Genomic DNA, 26,294 nt, shown 5'->3' on the forward strand with positions numbered 1-26,294 from the left:
CTGCGTCGGCCGCGATGGATCTCGTCGTCATGCTTACTGAGTTTGGTGGCCACGATGGAGATGTTGTGCCGGGCGATGCTCTCTCTGTCGAGGAGCTCGTTCGTCGAAATCGTTCCCTCCACTGGATCGATGTCAAAGTAGCTGTCCAAGTCACTCTTCCAGTCGATGGAATACCTGCAAGAACGTTTTTGTTTAACGGCGTCCATTTCCAACATAAACCAGAGAATTAAACCGCAGTCATTTTCCCTCCGGCCTCATGTATATGAGCGAGGTGAGAAGTAATGCTGGCGTCGCCTTCATTACTCATTCTGAATGGTCATTTCCAGAAAATATGCTGAGGACCGCAGATACGTTCCGATCCCATAACGGGGCGCGTGTACTTTGGCCGTGTTTCTTGGAGGGGCGAAAATGAATTTCAGGCACAGTAGAAAAATCTCGCAGAGCCGGGGCGTGAGATGTTGCTTTGGATTCTGAGAACAGAGGGCGCGATGTCCCCTCTGAGGAGGACGTCTTTGGTCCGGCCCAGTGGCTCTGAATTCCTCACAGAAGGGATCTGAAACCGGGCGGCGTGCTGCTGACAGCGCCGTTGATCACGCCATGCTATTTCATCTTAAAAGGCTCTTTTTTCATTAATTATTTTGTGGTCGTCAGCTGAGTTCCCAGCAGACAAAATGTGTTGTTGCGCTGAAGGGGTTTGATGCCTTGCCCGTGGGCACTTACACTGGACAGAGGATTAATTACTGAGGGGCTTTAGCCTGTGTTTTCCACACTAAGGGCCGCCCCCCCACGCCACTATCCTGCCTTATTTGTCTCTTAGCGAGCTATTAGATCACCAAAGGGTTTTTCCTGTTAATATTATCTGACACTGTAGAGACTCAAACTGGACTCGAGTCATTAATAGAAAGAGGTTTAGAGCACATTCAAACCCCCGGGTCATTAATGAACATTATTAAAAGAAAAAAACACATCAGATACATGTGTTTTATGTTTTTTTTACAAGCTTTGGTTCCTCCAATTCTGTTTCACGTCCTCCTTTAAAAAGGCGCCGAGGCTTCAAGTGAACATGAACGTGTCCAAACTAGTTTGCCGTTAGTCTCTTTGATAAATATAAAGAGTTCAAAAGATCAGCGGCTTTGGATGTTTCCTGGGGGCACACATGCGTTCTGGGGGGGTCGGGATTATTGGAGTCTCGCTGCTACTGAGGCGAGCGTTACAGTGTCAGTGTGACCTGGTGGTTAGACAGACAGAAAACTACACATTGCATCTGATTGTGTAAATGGCAGAAAAAACAAACAGTTTCCTTCCCACTCTTGTGAGAAAGAAAACATGAAAACGGTTCTACTTGTAATTGACTCAATCCCTGAGTTATCTTCAAGCACAATGCAGCTCATCAACAGTTGTGACAAAGAAATGACAGATCCAAAGACGCTACTTAAGCGCGACTCGGAACTGAGAATTGCAGATATGAAAATTAATTGCAACGTTATCACCTGGTTTGAACAGCCGAAATCTTATTTCAGCACAGAGAAGATTACAGACGGTACAAAAAAGGTGATCACAAAAAAGCCTGTGTTCATTTTACGCCGCCGTCGTTTTTTAGATCTCCCTCTCTCTGTTGTTCGTGATCTTATCTGGGTGCGATTTGTGATGCCATCGTTTCAGACGGAAACATAAAGTCCAGTCGTGAAAGGCTACCGAACTATAGGAAGCTCTGCAGTCGGGCCGACAATGCAGAATTCATGAGGCCCCTTTGTTTCCCCAGATGGAGTTAAACAGCAGAATCAGTCTGACCAAAGTCTAAAAGCATGATTCCCTATGCATGATGGGTCTTCGGGTCTATTATTTGTAAGTGAAGAACGCAAGGCTGCTCCTTCCGGATGCACCAAATGAACAATGCCAGATGTGCTATTGATGAATATTTAAAGTCTCGGGGACAAATACGATTCCTTTTTGTACATACTTCTTCTTATTCTTTTGTTTTCTGTGGAATAAAATATTCATAATAAAACAACTTCTCTGCATGCAACAGATATCTTTGCTGTATCTGCGCTACGCTTGAGCGACACATCTTACAGGAACCATTTCTACAACGTGCGGGAGCAAAAGGAGCGACCGTGAGAGGAGGTCAAAAGCAAAAATGGTCGTCATGAATTTTTAAGAACGCACTTCTTTTGTCTTTGCCAATGACGGTCTATTGTTATCTGCCACTCTGGTGCCCGACTATAGTGCAGTGTGTGTGTGTGTGTGTGTGTTTACTGGTGTGGTAGCTGGATGGGGAGACTGAGTATGAATCAGCGTGTCGGATCCATAAAACAGAGCAGTGATGTTTGAATCTCCCACCCGATGAGCTCGAGAGAGACTAACTGCAGCACAGTGAGCTGTAAAATGACTCAGGACCCGGGGGACATTTTGTCAGGCTACGACTTCATTTAGATGAGCGTTAATGTCTGAGTTCTATGAAAAAAGACTTTGCATTCATTTTCTGTACCTTTGCTTTGTGTGGCTACAGCGTTATGTTCAATTTGGATTTATATGTAATTTATTTATATATATATATATGAACTATTAGAATGGTAACATCCACTCAGCGATCAATCTGCAGCTTTCAGGATCAATGGAGGAGACTGTGGAGCTACAATAAGCCATCATGCAACTTTCTAGACCCGCGCGGCTCATCCAATGAAATGTAAATTATCTGAATATTTGAGCGTGTCGGTAACAAGAGGGAAATATATCAGTTTCGCCGAGGAACAAATCACAATACAGAAGCTAAAGACGCTCTTGTGCTAACAATAATTAAAAATGTATTACCTCTTTACCGAGTGATTGAACTGAATATACACTCTACTGTAAGTTAATTCTCAAACTAAAGCCAAATAATATTTGCATTCCAAAAGTTGCAGGAATCGGGTACCTAATAAAGTCATTACATTATAATATATAACAGGTCCGGAGCTGCCATGCGATGATGTGTGAATGATGATACACGACAATGACAATGTCAAACGTTCTACATGGATTGATTAGTCCGCTGATGAGTAAAGCTGACAATACTCTCAAGATTAAGGCCCGTGATGACGTCGATGAATGGAGACGGGAGACATTGACGAATGGATTAGAGTTCTAAAAGCTTCAATCACTGGCTGCAGTATCACAGTGCTTCTTCCTTCGGCTCTTCTATCCTCGCGGGAGTAACCGGGGATATTTGGTTTAATAATAAAACCTCTCTAGAAGAAGATGTGCAGGAAGATCCGCTTCATTCACTCTCAGTATTTACCGCAGTGTGATGTCTGGTCCTTCTGGATGATACGAGAACACGCGGCGCTTTCTTTAAAAGCTTGTCTCTGTGTTTCTGTCCACCCAATCTACAGCACAGCAAGCGTTACATCAAACAAATAAACAAGAAATGTACAACACGACATACCCTGTGTGCACTTCGCGGCCCCCTTCACTTCAATTCAATTATAGTAATGATTGAGAATTACGTCTATTTCTCAGGACACAAAACTGAAGCATTTCAGCCCAATTGCACAATATTTGCCCATAAAAAGAGCTACACCCAGTCCTTTAGCCTGAGTAATCGCCGGTAAAATCAGACGCAATGTTGGTCAAATACATGCGCCTAATGGTGTATGTGTGTGTCGTGGCTCTGGGGAGCGTCCCAACCATCCGACGCCGCTGCAAGCGCTTCCGCCGATGGAACTTCTCTGGTAGAGTGCGACGCAGCTGTTGCTCGGGCTCATGCGTAAAGACTTTATTGTGTTAGAAAGAAGTGTTTAACTCCACCTGACTGGACTGCCGCTGGCGTCGAGATCCTGCGCCGTCACCGCTCCGATGATGGTGCCCGCGGGCGTGTCCTCGTACACATCCATCACATAGGAGGGCTTATTGAACACCGGGGGCTCGTCCACATCCAAAACGTTAATCTTCACTGTGGCCGTGTCTTTGAAGGCCCCGAAGCTTTGGAACCGTGGATCCAGATGAGCATTGGTGGCATCGACCTTAAAGGTGTACGCCTTCTTGCTTTCGTAGTCCAGGTGCTTAACAAAGAAACAGAGGAGAAAAAGCCCGTTAATGCGGCTTTTACAGTTTATTTTGAAATAATGATGATAATGGGGGCTACAGCACGCGGTGGAACTTGTGCTGTAATTTACTTTCTCCGTAGCAAACAACACGCGGGAGCACTTGAAGAAACGCGGTGAACAAGATGACAGCTGGATTGCCTTCTGCTTATTTTCGTCAGTATTTTCAAGGGTGAGTAACTGCAATCAATTGCAAACATCAGCCTCCTCATATCCAAAAAGTGTCAGTCTTTGGATGTCTCCCAATTTGCATGTTGTCACTCAAAATACGCTGAAATGGTTCCCCCCCCCCCCCACTCTCCCCCCACACGATGTCAAGCCGCACTGTCTTGGTTGAGCAGAAACGACGCCCCTCCGTAAGAGTTCTCACGCCACGAGCTTCTCGGTTCACGTGTTCTGCCTCCCCGAGCCGCCGACATTTCAGCTCAGGGTCAATTAGCTGGAGGCGAGAGGCGGAATCCGAAACCTCGGGGCGTGTCTGCAGCCGAGGCGCAAACATCAGACGGCAGTGACATCCGCGTTCGGCCTCCCGCCACGTCTGCTGCCCCCTCACCCGCGACCGAGCGCACTTGGCGAGCTCGCCGCCGGTCACGCTCTGCCGGTCCGCGGTCACATGAGAGACATTCCTTTCTGTGTATTTCAAATGGAGCAACATGGAAGCGCCATGGCATGAACGCTATCGCCCCTCCCCAGGACTCGGCCTCCTCTGGCACGTCGCTCCAAAAGCCTCTGACCGAAGACAACTGGTAACGACGCGGCAAAATGTGTCCGCGAGTCAGGAGACGCGGTGTAAGAGGAGAGAGGAGGGGGGAGAGGGGAGGGGGGGGGGGGGGGGGCGATGGTGGACATATGTTAAAAATAAAACAACACCAGTCGTCTCTCTGCGTTAAATGCACATGAATTAGCGCTCCAATTAGAGCAGACCACCAGAAATGATCAGAGGCGGCGCGGCCCCCGATTCCAGACGCTCCTCCAGCCGCCCGTCTCGCCTCCATCTCCGTGGGTTTCACAGTCTTGCTGCTGCGGCAGGTGTCCGTAAAAAGAAAAGGGAAGTGAGAGCGATGTGAAAGCAAGCCAATCTGAAAGCAATCATTGACCATCAACCAGCGTGATTGGTTTGATTACAGTGTGCCAGATGCAACTGGCTAGACACGGCTACAGGATCCTTCAACAGGAAATACACTCTGTCCCTTTCAATCTCTTTCAACAAGTGACAACACTGAGAAGACAGAGCGCCCCGGAGCGACGGTGACGTAGAAAAATGGAATTCATTCCAGGCGTCATTCAAACGCTGAGCCCCACCAGCAGACTAAAAAGACCTCTCGGCAACTTACAGCCCCAAAGGGGCCTAAAATGTACATTATTCCTTAAGTCCAAGGAATGCAATGCAATTTGCTTCTAATAGAGAGTTTTTTTGGAATCAGCCAAAGCCTCAGTAATTCAAATAAGACATTTTTAATCTTTGGAATGCATAAACAAATAAATGAAATATGATATAAATGAACGATTACCGGCCAAGTTTCCCCCGTACATCCCAATCTGCCACCACACGGACAGCATTGCGGAGCTCAGCAGAAATCCACACGCGGGGCGGAGGAGGCGGAGGAGGACGGAGGAGGACGGAGGGCGATGGGGTTGGACCAGACAGCGGGAGGTGTACGTGACGCAGGCCTCGTTAGCCGGCGCCTCGCGGGGCCCGAAGGAGACAGAGTGCTTCCCCTCTCAACGCGCTGTATTATTCACCACGGTTAGGACAAACTCTCAACCTTTTTAGAACTGTCTCACTTTTAAGGATCATCCGATACAGGAGGACGTTGTGAACGTGCTCTTTTTACACAGTGCTTTTTTCTATTTAAAGGCTGGTTGCTTGACCTCAAAAGTCTCATCACTGAACGACACCACACATCTAAACTTGTGGTGAACTTGTGATTTTGTCCCGCCCATTTCCAACTGAATGCAAAGTAGTTAATTTGACATATGCATTCATTTTTGCACACGCCGTAGTGTTGAATCAGGACTGGTTCTTTTCTCCTGAGGGTCCTTATTAAGTAGCAGCAAAGAGAAGAGGGGACGACAGAGTAACACAATGCAGCAGCTCATTTCCTCAGCAGATGGAGGAGAGATGGAACAATGCATGGACAGCCATGATTAACTGGCAGGAGAGTCTCTCAGATCAATTCACATATCCTGGTCTCGGGTGTAGAACAGAACTGTTGAGAGCTTCACTGCCTTTTTTAATGTGTCTGAGATTCACCAATGTGCAAGTATTACCGGGGTGTCTGCTGTTAACCAGGAATAAAATGGGGCCAGGAAGGGGTAATGAGAAACTCCGAGTTAATGAGAAGACGTGCTAATGTGTCAACGCTTTGACTCGGGCCATGAGGGAAAATTCTCAAAAAGGGTAAAAAAAAAAAAGAAAACAGCAGTTCATTCTCTGACTGAGTGTCTGAAATCCGGGGTTTTCTTTACTCTTTCTGGAGGATGACCTACTTATTTTCTCCCAACCAGTGCTGTGTGAGTAAGTATAACCCTAACCCACACATTTACTACCCTTAAGCCAGTTGCACACACCGCCGCATGTTGAACTTCGTGGTTCCGCTTGTGTTGCACCTTCCGTGGCTTGCCGCGGTACGCAACAAGGAAGTGTATTTAACGGAGGAATTTGTAAGGAGCACAGAGCGAGTTCCTCCTATGTCAGTGCTGCTGCTCTTCAACATCACAACAGAACACACTTGAAATTCTAGACATGGCGCAGCGCCCTTTGATATGTAAATGTGCACCTTCATTGCACTGCCAGTGATACTGAATGAAGGAACCCTTTTTTTTCTGCCAGTTGAACCTGTTATGTTCCAAGGGAATTTGTTAATTCGTAACGGGAGGACTAATCAGGGCATCACAGTCTCGCAGGTACAGCATTTCGCTTCAAACACAAGAGAATTGTCAGTTTTACTCTTGTGGATACTGAACAATGGATGATCCATTTGATGATGGTATGCAAAGTGGGAATCCGTGAAGTGGAATTGGTTTCTGGTGCCCTCCCCCGCAGCGTGTTACACCTTCTTCTTTTCATGGCCTGCTGGTTATTTGGGGTATTGGAGGAGCAGGGAGATATGTGCATAATGAATAGGTTCCCTGTTTCTTTGTGTATAATGTTCGTTTTTAGGATAGCAGAGTTCAATACTCTTCTCAATACGGGCGGGAGAGTCTTCTGCCAACCGCGAAGAGCCTTTCCCCTTGAAAGGTCCTGCTTACAGCCCAGTGAGTCATTAGCAGGCTGATTTCAATAATTATTACTGGAAGAGATTAAATAGTGTGGAAAAAAGTGTTTAATCTATGATTTGCAGAGTATTCTTGAATCCGTTTAGCGCAGAATCTTATTTTTTGCAATATCACGTATGAATCGTTTACACCCACTCACACGATTCATCCTCGGGGAGTAAACCAAAGCTCAGCCAGACGAGAATATCTAATATATATAATTCATTTCTAATTGCAGCACTGAGAGGCAGCACGGCCATATTAGCGTCGCGTCTGGATGCTTAATTCTAGCGAGGCCAAAGACCTCCTGATCCCCCACGACAGCACCCATCATCTGGAAGCCGTTGGTCCCAACACTGCTCGATGAGCTAAAGAAGTTATTTTCTACCTTCAAGGTGAAAATAGGGGCGGCACGGTGGCGTGGTGGTTAGCACTGTCGCCTCACAGCAAGAAGGTCCTGGGTTCGATTCCGCCCAGTGGCCTTTCTGTGTGGAGTCTGCATGTTCTCCCCGTGTCTGCGTGGGTTCTCTCCGGGTTCTCCGGCTTCCTCCCACAGTCCAAAGACATGCTCTGGGGATCAGGTTAATTGGGGACTTTAAATTGCCCGTAGATGTTTGGATGTGAGTGTGAATGGTTGTGTGTCTCTGTGTAGCCCTGCGATTGGCTGGCGACCAATCCAGGGTGTACCCTGTCTATCGCCCGAAGTTGGCTGGGATGGACTCCAGCCCCCCCCCCGCGACCCTGTGTGCAGGATAAGCGGTTTGACAATGGATGGATGGATGGAAGGATGCTAAAGTCCTCCGGCCATCATTGCGCATAAGCAGTCGACTGACCGCGCTGCCACACGGAGTACAACGAGCTTATCAGCGGCAGAGAAAAGCTTACATGCCTCAGAGAGCGATTTGTTGTCCCTGTGAATACTTGTTGGGGGGGGATCTTAGCACCGTGGAGAGGGAATGCTCACTTTATTGTGCTGCCATCAGTCACATGGGTTTGTGTCCTTGGCTGCCTTGAAGCATCTCCAACCGCCCCCCCCCCCCCCCCCCCCAACTACCCCCCATCCCCTAGCGCTCTGAACAGTGGAGCGCCCTGGTTGAGCCCCGTCCACACTGCAGTGGAGTGAGTGGGAAAGACTCTCGCTGCCACTCTTAGTGGGCCGGGTCGGGAACATGGGATGAGCCCCCAGTGACTGGTTTAATCTATTACACCCACGCCTCCCCAGGCCGCCAGCGAGAAGGCGCTCCGTGGACCCTCGAGCACCACCTCTTTTCCCCTCTTTGTACTTCTACCGTGCATCCCTGGTGAGGTGTTATTCATTCGCGTTGGACACCTGGATGTCCTGTTGTTCCTTCTCGACTCCTTCTTGTGACTTCCTTTCACACCAGTATACCGAAATAACTCATTCCGCCTCCCGCTGGAACATTCAGCACTATAATCAATAGATTAGATCCAACCCCTGTCTGTGAGAAGGCTCAGTTGGAACGGTGCTGCCGGATGAGCTCTTAACGCTATCAGTTTTAAGCTATTATATATTGCATTCTCTCGGTGGCAATTTAGAGATTATACAACACGCCTTCGCAAGGTAAGGACACTTAGTTAGGTTCCAATGCGTGGATGTGTCCTTGTGTGAGCTGAGAGCTATATCACCCACAGCCCACTTTGTTTTTTAGTACTAGAGCGACATTCCTCTATCTTTTCTGGCCCTCAGTCAGGTTAGCGGCTCGTTCATTACTTTTGTCATTTGAACATGGTTTTTTGTATTGCCTGCTAGTGTCTCATCAAGTCTGAGAGGCACTTACAGCTTCCATTCTCTGAGATGATTTACTGTTCCAACAGCCCAGTAATGACATTTCTGATGGAGAAATTAGACTGCAGTCTCTGTCTGACTCTAGTGAAATTAAGTCCTTAATTGATGCCAGAAAGGATGAAAAGGGCGTCTTGCCTCAATACCGCAAATGGCTGAGACTTCAGGGGAGTCTAAGTAGGGCCACATTCGAGCTACGCCAATTTAGGCAATTAGTGGCATTTTGGTATGGATGCAAATGTTTATCGGTGTTGCTCGCTGTCGTTGACGAGCTCTTTTCTTAAATGCCAAGCGACACTGCAGCATTAGTCACCGGGACGTGCTGTGCTTCGGAAGCTGGGGAAAAAAAAGTCACTTCATGCAAACTGGATGAATTATTGGGTATTTGTGCAGGTGTGTCACCTGATGAGAACCAGGTTAAATTAACATTTAGTTTATGATTTTCTTAAATCATAAAAAAATAAAATGCAAAATAAATATGTCTACCAATTATTATCAGTCACAATTTGTTATTTTAAAGGGTGTGTTTACCCGAGGATAGAAAGACATTCTCTTCTCTCACATGTTGGGCTATTTATCGAGTTGCCTAGTCTTCGGCTCCAATAGAATGGGACTACACAACACTCAACACAACAAAATCTTCCTGTGAGCCATTTTATGTAGGAATTATTAAATCTTTCATGTTGCACATATTACGCCTTTTTACCGGCTTTAGCAACTACTTTTTGAAAATTACTAAATAAATTTAAACCCTGAAGAAATGGTAAAACATCTGTAAATACTACATAGATGGACCAGATATGTGTAATGCTTGGTTAATCATTGGTTTGTATACTGTTATGAAAATGATTTGCATGCCTATTAGCTAACCAAATTGATTATCAATTTACTATTTAATACAGATGGTCTCCCTCCAGCGTTCTGTCTGTCTCTGTCCATGGTGCTGAAACATCTTAATGTACTTTTTGGTGGAGAATACATATACATATTTTACCATTAAATGATAAAGCAGCAGGTAAGGCTTAGTGCAGCCCTCTAAGTCACCTGCCCTTCTCCACAATGTGTTTTGTCTCAACCCCTCTGGCGCTCCGGATTTGGAGGCAGTGCGAGAGGTCTGCAGCAGATGCTCTTCATTCAATGCACTGTGGCCGCTGGGTGCATTCAGTTTTTACAGTGAGGAGATATTGTCCCGTTTTAAAATGGATTCCCTGAACGTGAGCCAGTAAATATTATGCCACACATGCTGCCATTAAACAAAGCTGTTCCTCTAGGCCTAGAACAGCATATTTCAATTACGCATATCTGCCATCTCCTCTTCTCCCAGGAGGAGGGGAATAAACATGCAAATGGACAAATGGCATTTAATCTGACCAAGAATTATTTAGCACACACAACCGGAGGTTATCCCGCCGACATGAGGGCTATTGCTGTCTGTAATCTGTGCGTATTGCAGTTGTGCACGTGTGCATGGTGCACACATTTGCCAGAGCGTTCCCCTTGGAACTCACTGGTGGATTTACCTATTGTCTCCCATAATCCCATGTTTTGCAGATGGGATGCGCAAACCCCCCCTGCATGCATCGGTGACTCTTTTTTTCCCTCTTCCCTGTATCGTTAGACCGGGAAACAGGCGATCATCCTCTGAACCCATTACTCAGCCTGATCCTCTTATCATAACCAACATTCCGGAGTCTCTAATTTGAGGTCTGCCAAACCGTGCTCTGTGTACAATGTGGCTTTCGTCTCCGTCCCATAGTGGGTTTTATTTTTGCACGGGGGGGGGGGAATCAAAAGGAAAGACACAGAGAGAGGGAGCGAGATAGATTGTCTGCAGACATTTGCACACCTGTCTCTGGGGATATTCCACCAATCTGGAATGAGACAAGTCTGTGGGTGGGTCAGTATTCTTGGAACAACTCAGAGAGGCTTCATCTCCAGCTCCCCACACCTTTTCCGAGGCACTGCTCATCCTTTCTCTTCTCGCTATCTGACTCCGTCCATGTCCTGCTAATATCACAAGCCCACATGTGTTAGAGGCACATGTTGTTTCGTAAATTACACGATGGGGGGGCAAAGCGTGGTCAGTTAAGGGGGCTTAGATTATCCCCCATGGACCGTGCCTTTGTGCAGTAGCTTACCACTGCAGGGAATACACCATGCTGCCTGGCTGCTGCCTGGCTGCTGCATGGCGGTATATCAAACACTGCGAGGAAAACAATGGGAGGAAAGATGCATGCTCGCAATCCACTGAGGGTATACAGGATGTAAGCAAATAACTCTCCTCATTAACATTATAATTGCTTGTTGTCTCATTCTGTTATCCCATTACAGTCAGGGAGAAGGTCACCATACCATGATCTATAGCCGTGCTCATGATCACCTTAAGTGCATACAATATATGTATGCACGCACACAAGATTTACACACATACTTGTTCGCACACATGCACGGAGCATCCCGAGGTAGTTTTTACACTGAGAAGGGAATCAATTGCTCACTCAGCTGCATATTTTATGGGATCAAAGGATCACACACCTTTGTGTGCTGGGGCATGTACTAAGAAATGTACCAGTTAACGAACTCCTCGGTCGGTTACATCCGAAAAATATCAGTAAATGCAGATTTTCACTCTGCCTAAAAGAATATTTTACGTACTTCAGTCAGAAACACCCCGAACGGCACAAGAGCAGATGAAACTGGCTGCTTTTGCAATCAGAGGAAATACGGTATACCCTTCATCCCCGAAATTAAACAAACGTGAAGAAAAAAGGATGCATTACTCCTTAAAATATCTTCTGGAGGTGAATTTGCATGAAAGAAAGGGGATTTAATGAGGAGCCCACTTGTTTTAATCTTCCAGAAGTAAGTTTGGGTTTAACATTTGCAATGTTTTGATCATACTCTGAAGGACTGTTTTCCAAGTTTGGTAAAGAATAAGATTGATACAGTTATTCTAAACAAATGAACTGATTCAAAGGAGGTATTCAGTCTTGGTAAATAATAATGTTTCCATGACGGTGAAGCAGAATGAGTGGTTGTTAACGGTGGTCACCTTTCTTATGATCTATTAATTTCATTCAAAGAGTTTCAGGTGTAAAACAACATGTACCCAAAACCTGGTAACAGTATTTTGGGCAGAACGCATCTCCATGGAAAATAATTCTGTTTGATCTAAAGCATCACAGCATTGCTTGCAAAAATCTTCCTTTGTGATATGTTTCTCTCTTCCCATATCGGAGATACATTTTGTGGCTGTTGCATTATGCAAACTCGGCATTGCTCTTCCCTTTTACCCCATTGAAGCTCAATAGCATTGACAACAAATGGCATTTGAACGAGCCACGGGGGCCGCCCCCCTCCTGCCGAAGGGAAAATGCAGTGCAGAGTGTGAAGAGATTGTCAGACTGTGCATTCAGCAAGAGGAATGACACCTGTGAAGTGTGATGTGTGGGCGAGATCTCCCAACTTTGACGAATTCATATGATTATGCCTCTTAAATGTTGCGTGGCGCGTCGAGAGACACCGAGCCAAACATGTGCCAGCTGCTCAAGAGATTCTGACTTGATGTGATTAAATAGCATGCTGGCAGACGTGTGGACGCATTAGCAGCTTTTTTTTTTTTTTTTACTGAGTAGTTCCTCCAAATGGCAGAGAGCAATTACAGTCTGAAAACGTGCACGTTTGCAAAGACTTTTCAATGGCCTCAATGTTGAAAAGCACAGAAAGTCAAGAGGCAAACAGACACACTTCAGTGAGCCAATTAATGAAAATAATCTCATTCATCGCCTCTGTGTCGCTTTGATACTCATCACAATCTCAGAAGTAGGATGTGCTTTTAACAGTTGTGGAACCGTAATAATAAAATACAGTGATTGCGTTCAACGTCCAAAGAGATACGGAGCCGATGGGTGGAGTAATACTCAGTGTGTCTGGATATCAGGGATCTTGGCGTCTTTAACCAGCCTTACCCCGAGGAGAGCTCAGAATAAAACTCAAACGAAGGGGAGGCGGCTGGAAGATTTTCTCCTCGTAAACCACAACAAGATGAATATTTGTTTCTCACGGAGCAGTTGTGAAGCCACGAGACATAATAAGGTCATGATATCAGTTTAATTTTGCCTCATCAATGGCTGTGTACATATAGATACACTTGTTTATTATAGTGTAGCTAATTATGAGAGGATTTCTCGACGTACTGGATGGATCGCTCTATTTCCTCCTCTTCTTTTAGTCCACCGCTGTCCTTTTCCTCTCACCTCTTCCTTCACATTTAGGTGTTGGAACTTCTAACCGGCATAATACATGTTGCTAATATCACCGTGCCTTTGTCCATTGTGTGAGGGGATACCACCGCCCTACGCATGCCGCATGCGTTAAAAGTCAGATATCAAATGAGATACTGATGCTATTAGATCCAAAGAGGGTGCAACCAAAGGCCGTGACCTCCCGCCGCGGGTCAGCATGCTCTCGATGCATTAATCCATTTAGCGAAAAAGAGCATATGGCACAGTAAATGGGCCCTGACATGCTGAGTGAATGCTTTATATAGCCCAAGCACTTGCAGAGCGCTGCGCCATTGCCCCGAGCTGCGCTTTAAAGCACGGAGAGCAAGGACACCAGCAACATGACACCACTGAAAGATCACAGGTCCAACCGTGGCGTCCGCCCCGGTGTCCTGCTGGTACAGCGGCATAACACAATCAAGTACCACGTGCGTTGGCATTTCATTTTGTATATGGGCCATCTCTTTTTATTTATTCCGATATCACTTTTCAAGAGGCACTCCCTCCATCGCTTTGTCCTGTGATGTTAATGTTAATGTCTCTGCTGCTGACATCACTCGGCGTGTTGCTGTCAAGATGTGATGGGATTTATTTATGTTTCGTGGAGCCCGGACGGCACTATTTAGCATATATGTCTTGCAGTAAGCTTGAGTATAAAACAATGTGTTTTATCTTCAAGATATGACGAAAAAACACCAAGTACATAAACCTCCCCTGGGTGTGTGCAATGACATTGGCAAACATACCACATTGTGAACATGAAGCTTGGAAAAAAGGGTTGCAGTTTTTATAATTCCCATGCCTGTAATATATAAACATACCTACTTAAAATACTATAACATTGTTTAATCATAGTTGTAAGGACACATACATATTCATAATGCTTTGTAAAATAAAGCCTTTAATCACTTATAAGGGCAGGTATCATAGATTTGCAGGCTATCAAAGTTCAATACTTTATTCTCATTTCATAATAATGATCTTTGTTTACTCTGTTTCCTGTTTTATTTTGACGTGTTACGTTTCCTTTCCGTTTAGTGTCTCATTAGTAGACGAGATGCTGCGTTTAGTCCTCGTGTTTCCCTGATTTGTTGCCGATGTCGATGTTCTCGCCTCGTACTTTGTGTTTAGTTTCCCACAGCGTTTTGTGTTTAACCCGCCTGCTTTTGGACATCCAGATGTAAGTTTCTGATTCCAGACATGTCCCTATTTAATATCTTCTGATATTAAATAGGGACATATTAGATAGTGTACCCGTAATGAAACGTCTTACATCAAAAGTAATCAGGCGTTTCTCTCATCCCTTATATGATGAGATATGAAAATATAAAATTGGAAAAAGTAGAATCAAAATATGGATGAGAGAGGGGTTCATGTTGCCCACAGTTCATTTCACAATCTACTTAATATTTTGTAATATTTTGTATTCATGGCACTGAGTGCAGGTTTCTGCGAGGCTCCATACCCTTTTGAGAATGATGATCCCCTCTTGGTTGTGGTCGTTGGTGGTGATGTCAAACATGGCGCCTCCGTCCCCCGGCACGATGGTGTACTCCACCTCGGCGTTCCTCCCGATGTCCAAGTCGTGGGCTTTGATTCTGCCCACGGCGGAACCCACGGACGAGGACTCTGGAACTCGTAGGTGGAAGAAACCTGCGGACAAACAAACGCCACACTGGACTCGTGTATTGCACGTCGGGTGGAGGACACTGAGCTCCTCACATCCTGCAGCCTCGCTCTCGCACACACACACACACACACACACACACACACACACACACACACACACGTGACCCCCAAGGCCCGTTACTCCAAGCGGGCATTCTGGGACATCAAGGCGGCTCGGCTCCGTGTGATTGGCGGACTCGCAGCGCTAGAAGCACGAGGGCCTCGGGGCTCCGATGCTGCAGCAGGAAGTAAGTGTGGATTGATTGATTGATATTCACTTACCCCAGACAAAGAGGGGGGGATTCGGCTATTGATTTTTGCGCGTCACTCTCTGAAATCAGTACCTTTTTCTGAGCGGTAGCATCTGCTCATCCCAGAGATGTGGAGCATTTTGCATCACAAAACCAGGGAGAACACCTGGTTGGCTTCACCGTGATACCGTTGGGAATTCGGTAAAATACACCATGAAAGTATCCAAATGATTCAGACTTGAAATGTTCAAATCCCTCAATATTTCACGAAATGCTTCATGCTTCAATGTGTCATCTTATACATTTAGTCGGACACCAGTGCTGTGTCAAAAGGTCACAAACATTTATTGGGGACTGTTAGTTGTGTATGAGTCCCTGCATTGTTCACGTTAATTTAACACATTCTCAACACATTCCTGCATTTGATGCAACTTGACACATTCCGCTGCCGCTGCAACAACAAATCAGCCAAGAGCAGCTCTACAAAACAACAATGTTGGCTTCTTGGGATTTGATTCATTTGGCCCTCATATGACAAGCAAACACTAAGAATAGCAGAGGCTGTGTGCAAGAGAGAAAAGTGTGTACTTGTATGGATGAACCCGAACACAAATGTCTACAGTGAGAGTGTCGAGCCACTCGCAGCGTTACAATGGAGGCTGAGACGTTTCTTATTTTTGGTTGAGGACCAAAATACCCAAAATGTGCTTGGACTATTGGAAAATATTGAATTAAACATATGCTTGATGTTGCGCTACACTGCCGTGCGTATGCATCATAGCACGCCAACTCATTGGCTATTCCTCAATTTTACAATGGATCTGAGCTTTTGCCTCCGTGCTGATCCGAGGATTTAGGGAGGGGAGCTGAGACAAATGGATACATTTGGCTGCTGTGAGTTCAATAAATAATCAAGTACCGTCAAGGACATGCATTCATTTCTAAAGTCTTTTAAGGTGAATGTCCTTTGAAAGACAGGAAAAAAAACGGGGAGCCGCTGTTAAAGAGGAATTAACAAGCTGTTAAGGGCAGACACCCACGATGAATTGTGTAAAATATATCAAAACCTCTGTGAAAATTCCCCAGTTCATCACTCATCACATTAAGTCTGTTATTTTTGGGGTTCTCCCAAACCGTATGTTTTAATATGTAAATGAGGCCTTGTGTTAAAATGTATGTAATCATTTCCCAATCAGAAATCTAATCATTGGATGAATCTCTAGTTTCATTTCGATGCATTATTGGACATTTTTTCTCACTCCATGAATCAGAAAATATATCAAAGTGCCAAAAAATAAAATTGCAATCTTACAGAATGTTGTATGAATCGTGCTATGGATATATGAACAAAGCCCACGGGACCAACCTTCCGAAAATAGAGTTTGGTGCGAGTAAGAGCAGCAGAACTGGAACTCATTTAGCTTGTTTTGTACAATTGCATGTATAGAGGTGAATATTCTAACTACACTGTAGGTGTATTTTGATATATAGTAAAAAAAAATAAAAAAAACAGCTAAATGTGTATTTTGGATTATTTCTCTCCAAAGAAGAAACGTGTTCGGGAAGCGAAATAGTCAGAAATCTCAATTGGATCAGTGCATTAAACCCGTGTTGTTCCCAGGGGTGTCGGTGGGTTCCCTTTCTTCAATGTTAATTCAACAAAGTCGTCCCATGCAGTTAGACAGCCCTATTAACCATGACCATTACAGGCATTACATTCGCCACCACATCTGGTGCCATTAGAGGATTGACGGTTTACAAATACTTAATCTAGATGAGGTGGGGAGAGGGGGTCAAGGATGTGACAGATGTGGGATGGAGCAATAATACAAGCAAACTGAATCATCTGACGAGCATCTCCAATATGGCAAACACCCATTTATTTTCTTGTTATTTTCTGACCTCTAAGCCCTCTATGGAAGCCACAAAGAGAGGATTTAGGGCAGAGCAGAGGAGCCGCCATCCTTGGCCCGCACCTCCGTGCTGTGACAGCATTATGGAAATATCATCTTTTCCCTGCAGCCAGGCGAGCTTGACCGTCACACCGCCTGTATTTAAATTCAGAGGAGACCACTGCGTGTCGCCTCACAATACCTGAAGAGACTGCATCCCTACACACTGCCCTGTTTGGCCTTTTCCTGTTGTACACTTGCTGATTTGGGATAGAATACATTTTCTGCACCCGATGTAGTGCTTGTGCTCGGAATGAGCAGAGGAGGTTTTACAGATCAACGTATTTACATCCCTGCTTCTTACATGACCTGCTGAACGGTACAATCGAAGTAATCTGGTTCAGCAGCTTATTCAAAATACCGGCTGAAATACAGTGTTTAACTACACTGACTCACTCCCTGGTGCTGCCCCATCCTGCTCCTGCTCAAACATGGTCTAAATATAGAAGGGAGCCCCATGAGGGAAATAACACCTACCCGGGTTTATTTGCCAGCGGTATGTAGATGCAATCACGCTAAATAAACAGCCTTTGCTTACGACAGCACATAATGACAAATAATGAAAACCAATTACAGGCAGTAGACTCGATGAACACCCCCTGCCCCGTTGTAATTGCACAGTGTTTATTTCCCAATCATAAAATAGGTGAACCTGCGTGAGGTCATCTGCGTTGTTGTTGTTTTACCAAAATAAAAGTCGGTGTTATTAAACAACATCTTTTTTTCCTCCATCATTTGCAAAAGGCCACTCACTTTTGGAGAACCTGGGCGGGTTGTCGTTGACGTCGCTGAGGGTGATGTTGACGAAGGTGGTCCCGGCCAGCCCCCCCAGCTGGCCCCCCATGTCCTTGGCCTGGATTAATACCTGGTACTGCTCCTTCACCTCCCGGTCCATGTTGGGCAAGGCTGTCTTTATAACACCTGACGCACGGTAAGATTGATAGGAAATAAAGATGCGAGGGGAAAAGAAGAAAAGAGGGAGAGATAGAAGTAGTAAAAAAAAAGACGAAGGGAAAGAAAAAGTGAACATTGAATCCTTTGAAATATATTTGATGCCAACTACACAATATTTCACGAAATGTACAACGCATTTCCACCCGAGGAGCACACATCCCAGGAAGAAGCACTCGCCAGGGCTAAAATAGAGGTCATTTCATAAACCGGAGACACTTGACATTCAATAGGGAGCACTGGAGGAGCCATATAATGATTCACTTGAGGATCAGAGACCCTGAGATCAGAAAGCGTTTGTACTGCAGATTATTGGTTGGGTCAGTGGGAGGTTGGCATGCTAAAAGGGAGCAGGCAGCTAAGAAGGTCTGCACTGTTTCCCTCCTTCTCCTTCCCTACTTCTTTGTAAAAGATAATGTGTGCGATTTAAGCTCGCTGTTGGCGCCCCCCTTCCCTTGATCACCTTTTCCTTGCAGTGTTGCAGATGTGCTTTTGGAGATACATGCAGGCCCAGTAGGGCAAACATTTACTTTCACACTTTGATTTATTTTTTTTCCTTCCCAGCATCAGTTTGAAATACGGTCACAGTTCGCGCTCTGCAAAAGTCAGGCATGAGCAGCGTAATCGGCAACAGATTCCCGCGTATCTGTCACAAGTGAGACTATTTTGGTGCGCTTTGAACTGCCCCACATGGGGAGGCAACAGCGGCCCACGGCGGTGGGGGAAAAGTGTTTCGCTTTAGAGCAGTCTTAAGTGTCACCCTGCCTTCTGTCGCCGTGCATCCTTTTTACTGCCGAGTACTCTGTATCCTTGCACCAAGTCAGTTCGTGAGTTCACTCGATATGTTGCAAAAAGTCACAGCGCTCCTCCAACACGACGAGCTGGCAGCTCGAGACGCTCTACTTCCTATTTAGATTTTCTTTTCTTGGTACCCATTTTTAAAAAGAAAATGCAAAATTCTGCTTGTTGATTGGGCGACCCAAATGCAATCGGTCCCAGCAGTTTGGAAGACGTGTGGATGCCTGTGCAGTCTACACTTCTGCCATCGGGGTTCTTTACCAGTTTTAGGGTCAACAGAGAAGTAGGGCTGGCCATGGAGGATGCTGTAGACCACTCTGGCACTGTTTCCATAGGTGGGGTCATCTGCATCCGTGGCTGTCACTTGGGTCACATACGCCCCTGAGGAAAAGAGGGTGATAAGACGTTAAATTCATGTGCCTCCTCTCGAGACTGCAATCCAAACTCTCAGAAGTTCATCGGCGTGCCGAGCGATCTCACCAGGCACCAACGTGTGAATCACAGCCGAGAGAATTAGCTAACGATGCACGGTCAAAGTCGCTGATAGGGTGTAATGAAGAGGAGGAGGGATGTGCACAGATGTTGTTCAATTATCCTGCTGTGGGTTCTGAGTTGCACGTTTGCGGTATTACTAAGTGGGTATTAATTAAAAACAAATAAAGTAAGGGCAACCAAAAAAAAGGCTATTGTGCCAATAACAATGCTACCATTAAGAGAACAAAGGGCCATGGCGAGAACAGCATTAGGACGGCACTGTTCCAAACTGTTGGGGAAAGAGGACAGAATAATTACTTGTTGGAGGTTTGGCTCATCCTCATTAACTAGCTGGCACCCAACACCCTCCTTGTTTAGACTGCATTTAAATTCAGCTGTCTCAATCCAAAGTTCTCCACTTTTAGGGGACTGGCAAACCAATGAAAAAATGCCTCGTCAGCCAGACTTTTTTTTTTTTATACCACAGCGAGCCTGGTGTTTCTTGCAAAAGGACTCTTTGCAGGCTAGTTTGGGACGGATGACGTCGCAGACGGACGACTCCGACTTTGAGTTTCGACTGCAGCATTGGCGCAGCGCTTCGCGTGAGCGCGATCCACTGGCCAGAGACCAGGACGTTCGAATGGCCATGTGGAATTCCGGTAAGCTCACAGTTATGCTGTAAAGGAACAGGCTTTGCAGCCCGAGCGGACGGCGACAATGGCATTAAAACATTAGGTGAGAGAGATTAGCGTCTCCATCCCTCCTAACAAAGCCACACGTGCCTGATTAGACGGACCAGAGAAGGGGCGGCATCGGGCTCCAACGCGCACACGTTGACATGTGTTCCGCGCAGCCAGAGAGGGGAGATGCACAGCTCCCCGACCTCCGATGCACCGAGGGTTTAAAAGCCTTCCAGGCGGCAGAGGCAAGCGCCTCTCTCATCAGTGTGAGACAATAAACTAGCCAATTACATTGCTGCAACTGTGGAAATGTAGGCGTGTGAGCCGGAGCTGCGAGGAGGAAGTGGCCTGAAAGGTCACGTTGATGAACACAGGAGGGGAATAAAGACCTTTGCAAAATAATGATTATCTATCTGACTAAGTATTATTTATATCACAATATTCATCAAATCACTGGAATGTACTGCAGAGGAAACCAATTAACATGGCACAAGACACAATGCATACAGATGTTGTATTTGAATATAAGGAAGGAGAGGGGAGAATGGAAATACTGATCCGTGTGTTTAAATTGGATATTAACTATTTTAAATGTTTGGAGACAATGGGAGCTTTTAAAATAAATTCCTCACTCAATAAAATTCTCGTTCTGTTTAATCGTTTGCTTTCCTGGTGATTCGGGATAAAATATTTGCATGCAACTCTAGGGGATTATTGGTAATAAGTAATTTCATCAAATCTATCCATAGTCTTCATTACCAACCATTAGTGCATATTTATGTTCAACATCTCTCCCTTTTAGTTTTTGTTTACTCCCTAACATACAAAAAAACATCTAGAGGGAGATTCTAGCCAAAGACATCAAGGAGAACGCAACCATTAATGAACCCATTGATCACACAAGTCTTGCTGCTATAAATATTGATAAGGACTTTAGTTTGTTTGATCATTGATATGACTTCCCACAAAAAGTGTGGAGGAGTCGGTTCCGACTCACAGCCGTTGTTCTCGGCTGAGATATTTTGGATAGTGGTGTCACTCTGAATAATTTGACAATGCTTAATGTTTTCAGCCTTAAATTTAATGGCTTCAACTATGAGTGATAAAAAAGGTTATTTATAGACAGTGAATTCTAATTAGTCAAAAGTCTCCAGCGCACAAAATAACTGAAGGATTTTTACAGTTGGACTGATTTATATTAAATATCAAGCCAAGATCATCATCACATTTAAGCTTAATGCGTTCCATGATATGCAATATGGGGGACATAGTGAAAGATGCTATCGTGAAGTATTGTGGGAACTGTAGGATCCAGAGTTGTTGGTGTCATCACTCACAACAGCTTGTATTCATGCTTCACAAGTGACAAAAGGGGTGTTCATTTGTGGAGATTATCTTGCTGAACAAAACGTGTTAGTATCATCCACTTTTGTTACTATTGTCTGCAATAATCCGTAATCCAATAGAAAAGCCCCATTAGCATTATGTCTGAGAACCGGCGCAATGCAAAAAAACAAATGAACTAAAGGTCTCAGCTGACGAAGGGTGAGGGCCGCGTGGCCCCTCGCACCGTCGCACCGTGTCCATGACAAGAACACGCTAACTCTACACAGAAGGTCCGGTCATCGTGTTAAAACCCTTCAGCTGACCACTGCGTTATCGAGCTGCTCGACAGCCGCTCTGACTCTGCAACAAACCGCCGTGCGGCTCAGTGAGTGTTCGCAGGCTTCGGGCTTTCTTTTCGTACTCTTGAGACTGCAGATTTTTTTTTTTTTTGGTGCTTCATCTGCGTTCACATCCAGAGGGAACTCTTCTCGCGGCGGATTACCTTGATCTATTCTCCCTTTGTGGGGGTGGGGGGGGTTGTATGAAGACAAAGCTGTGAAATATACTCGGGGCCCGGCAAGAGTAACTAACCGAAATGTCCAAATGCGGCAGAGCAGCATTGCCGCTTCGGCCGTAAACTTTCTCATTGTGCGGTTCAAGAAGGGAAAACAAAGTGTGAATGATTATCATCACTTGGGCGAAGTCCTGGCCCCCGGATCCCTTACCTACTGGGGACATCTCGGGGACACTGGCCGTGTAAGGGCCCTCCAGGAACTTCGGCTCGTTGTCGTTTATGTCTTGAACCTTGATGACAAACTCTGATTCCGGCTCGAGGGGCCTGTTGGTGTCGATGTCGACGGCCTGGGCGCGAAGGGTGTAGTAAGGCTTCTCCTCCCTGTCAAGACTCCTTAAGGCATGGATGTCCCCGGTCGTTTGGTCAATTGTGAAAATGGAGCCGGCACCGTCTCCCGAGAGAGTGTACTTCACCGCATTGTCCCCCCCGTCGAGGTCAGTGTGCAGCTGCGAGACAAAAGCGAGAGGAAAGACAGGTTGAGTGCAAACATTGGCACAGATAATGATTCATTGAAAACACTGGGGAAGAGCTGTCAAAGAACACTATTTCACAGAGACAGTCAAGGAAACTGGCTGCGCATCAAAGAGCAAATTCATGTCTCTGCAAAGATGTGCGAAACACTAAGTCATGAGGAAAAATGAAATGGTCGTACTTTCAGAACGTTTCACAGATTAATGAGGCTAAATCTCTCATAAATAATGTATCCTCCTCTGTGCAATTACGCTGCAGTGATAACTCCTCAACATCATGGAGCCGTTTCTATTCAGGGAGGACTCGAAAATCTTTCCCTCAAAGTGGCATGAATCGGGCTTTGAAAAATAGAGGCAAATACTCAACGAGGCCGATTTCTAATACGGACGCCTGGCGGCGGAAGGCCTGTGACCAGATGACTCCCGGGCACAGTCGCCAGATCGGCCCGCCGCAGCCGGAGAACATCTTTGTTAATATATATCCAGGGCCACGGCAGCTCTCTTTGTACAAGACAAACACACTGTGGGCCGTGGCAGGAAGCCTATTGACACAGTTATGTTTACCTCCCCGAAGAGATCACTCATACAATTCAAAGCCTTTTAAATATTTAAGGGCTCTAATGCAACGTGATCGTCACCGTACGTGGGTGAGGATTTTTAGCCTCCTCGTCCAAGTACATGAAAGGGAACAGCAGCATTATTCCATGAGGCGGGCAGAGATGTTTTAATAAGATACAGATGGGGATACCTCTGACTATACTTTAGTATTGGCATTAACAAAGCCAACACTAAATGAGGATGAGGAGAATCTGATTTAAATACTGGGACCATTAGTGTGCTGGCTTGTCAGCCTTAATATAAGTTAAGCAAAGCGTCTCTTTCCTCTAATGGCATTATCCTTGGAATTACCACAATCTTCCCCTATCCTCATCCCTATCCCTAACTATTTTAGTTGCACGTAGTGAGCCGTGAGCTCTCGCTAACCCTCCGCCGTGGTGCAGCTGCCTTGCACCAGCTAATGACTGAATGAGTCCTCTCACTCGACACCGTCCTCTCTTTGTAGTTAGTCGGCCTCTTACTTTCTGCCCCACAGGTAAACACGCTGTCATTTGCACATGGCCAATTATCCGGGGAGTCTCTGTGATAATTACAGCACGGAGAGGACTCGATATTTCTGAGGCAGCGATAAAAATCTCCGTAGGTTAACCCCTGAAAACAAAACTAGACACGCAAACACGAGCACAAACACTCTGAGAGAAGTTGGCGAATTGGAGGAAATTGCCCAGTTCACACAAACAGTTGTGGTGTTATCAGCCACGGTGCATTATTCACCGGTATTCAGTGTGAGCATTGCGTCTACTTCATGAACCTTGTTGCATGACAACTAGGTCACACAACATGTTATGCAATGAGCACAAAACCTGAAATCATGAGTATCGTCTATAAATACTTTGGACAATATGATGCTCCAGCATGAAAAAAATAGCATCAAAGACTTTTAAAGTAAATTGCAAACGTTATTAATCTAAAACAATTTCATGATACATTTGCAATATTAAATACAGGCCTCCCACTCCTTGTGTGGCCTATTTAGAGTCCATTTTATCTACAGTTTAACTGTGGTCACCAGCTAAAGCTGTTACCCTGATTATTAGTATTAGTGTTAAACCCTAGTTTAATGTGATGCTTCGCTTCAACGCGTGATTAACAACCCACACGTTGTACCAGCTAAGTGGTAAACCCCCCCCCCACCTATGGCCCACTGTGATCGACATGTACAGCGCTCGCCCCGGGCTGTTCGTCTTCTCCTTCAACGCAGCCGACACTCTAAACCCTCGCTACACGGAGACGAGTGAACGAGCAGTTAGAATAGCGGCGTCAGGATCGGGGGGGGGTCGGGGCAGCCGGACATCTCCAGGTGAGGGGGAGATGGCGCTGGCTCATATGTTCCATCGCGGGAGGCCAACCTGGTCTTTTTTTCCCTGTTTCACGCTGCGCCGCTTCACACTGCTGCTGCATTCACTACACGCGTGTGCTGGGCGGACGTTCGTAACCATGTCTCGACTTGCAGTGGAATTCAAGTTGCTATTATGACTTTGATGCTGTGTGACGTCGGATGCTGCCATCGTCAAAGCAGGGAGCCCATTTCATAAATGTGACCGTGAACACATTAAGCAGGACATAGATTGGGAAAAATGAAATAAAAATCCACTTCGATGCTGCTTCGTTTCAGCAAACTGCTTATTTGCATTGTGGCTGTTTTGGAATAATGTGACACAGTCTATTGTAGAATTTAGCAGAGAGCTCGCTCTCTAATTAAACATCGCACATCATTAAAAAGAAAATAAGTCTGTAAGCACTTGTTGGAGCAGTAATGATTCGTGGAGGATACTCTGTCACCGCGTGGTGGTGTGACATGTGTGACATGTATGACATGGTGCGACTGGCACGTCTGCAGGGGAGGCTGCAGAGAAATAATTACTCTCTCACCAACACGCCGAGGTTTCAGTGTGCGACAAACTAGAAGCGAGCTGAAGTGATATGAGTGTTTGATATCTGTGAAACCTCTCTCTGCTTTAAGTAGCTGAGTGCCGATTCACCCGAGGATGAATTCACTCTCGCTTTGTGCCCGTGGGTGATACAGACGGAACACAATCCTCAGATGCACAAAATGCATTTTCAACCGCTCCCTGTGTGTGTTTTGGCTGTCGGCTGTGTGGTTGGACTGTTGTGCGACCCCGGGGCTCTGCGCTTACATCAGACACAGCATCCCGCTACCCGGGTGGCGTCTCTGTCTGTGCTTTTCATTGTTTTGTTTTTTTATCCATCTCTGGTTTGTTATCATTGTGTAATCCTGTAATCTTCCTGCAATCCGTTCACGTGATCCGCAGCGTGGTTTACTGGGCCGTTTGTCCTTTTAGGGACGTGACATGAGGACACCGCGGCGGCAGCAGCAGCAGCGCTCTTTTCTGTAAGCGTGTTCAAAGTTGTCGCCTCTTTCTGCTTGTGGAAGAGATCAGAGCGGCAGATGGACTGTTGCAGCAACAATGGAGACGTAATAGGGCTCAAGCTTTGACATGTCGCACACCGAGCCGAGGCCGACACTCACGCACGCATCGCAACAGACGCTTTTGTGAAAATCCATTTTTTTGTGGAGGATTTTTGATTGCTTTGGTTCACAATGCGTTTATCTGTCGCCCTCTCCCAATAGAGAAAATAACCAACGTCTTCCTGTGAAGTCAACACCTGGTGGAGCTTAATCAACGTCTTTTCTGACAAATTGCCAGTTTCTCAGCCGCTTCTGTTGCCGGGCAGTTTTCTTTTATTAAAAAAAAATAATGAATTTCCTCCTCAGTCTGCTCAGGTTTAACGAGTCGTTCATTCCGAATATACATCATCAGCACAAAGCACTTGCATTATCGGAAGCTGCATTGTTGCGTGCAGATTCTTCCGCTGCCGTATTTATGATCGACGCGGCGTTTACAGTCGGCCGTCCTTTTGAATGACCACGAGAAAAACAGCGTATTCGTCCTGTTCATTCAACACGAGCACCCAGGAGAGGCACCTGCTAATGATTCAGAACTGCACAATTAAAGATGAAGAAGAAATTCAAATATTCAAAAGCATAGGCACATTGGCTCATCAATTATAGGCCAAGTGAAAGTTGACTTGGCATTAATTAAAAATTCTCATTACTCTAACAATGGCTGTTATATATAAAAA

General features: G+C 45.6%; 1 protein-coding gene across 1 annotated transcript in view; it reads right to left on the bottom strand.

The window, feature by feature from the left end:
* The window catches only part of LOC120811873 (cadherin-12), a 70,501-nt gene that overhangs the window by 11,607 nt on the left and 32,600 nt on the right, over positions 1 to 26,294 (bottom strand). Inside the window, exons 3-8 of the mRNA XM_040167583.2 lie at positions 22,253 to 22,547; positions 19,309 to 19,428; positions 18,052 to 18,219; positions 14,893 to 15,080; positions 3,787 to 4,040; positions 38 to 174 (exon numbers count right to left, since the gene is read on the bottom strand). Of these exons, the coding sequence (XP_040023517.2) occupies positions 38 to 174; positions 3,787 to 4,040; positions 14,893 to 15,080; positions 18,052 to 18,219; positions 19,309 to 19,428; positions 22,253 to 22,547 (1,162 nt within the window). The remainder of the gene's footprint in view (positions 1 to 37; positions 175 to 3,786; positions 4,041 to 14,892; positions 15,081 to 18,051; positions 18,220 to 19,308; positions 19,429 to 22,252; positions 22,548 to 26,294) is intronic.

The sequence above is a fragment of the Gasterosteus aculeatus genome, chromosome 21 (assembly GCF_964276395.1).
Source record: "Gasterosteus aculeatus chromosome 21, fGasAcu3.hap1.1, whole genome shotgun sequence".
Taxonomy (NCBI): Eukaryota; Metazoa; Chordata; class Actinopteri; order Perciformes; family Gasterosteidae; genus Gasterosteus; species Gasterosteus aculeatus.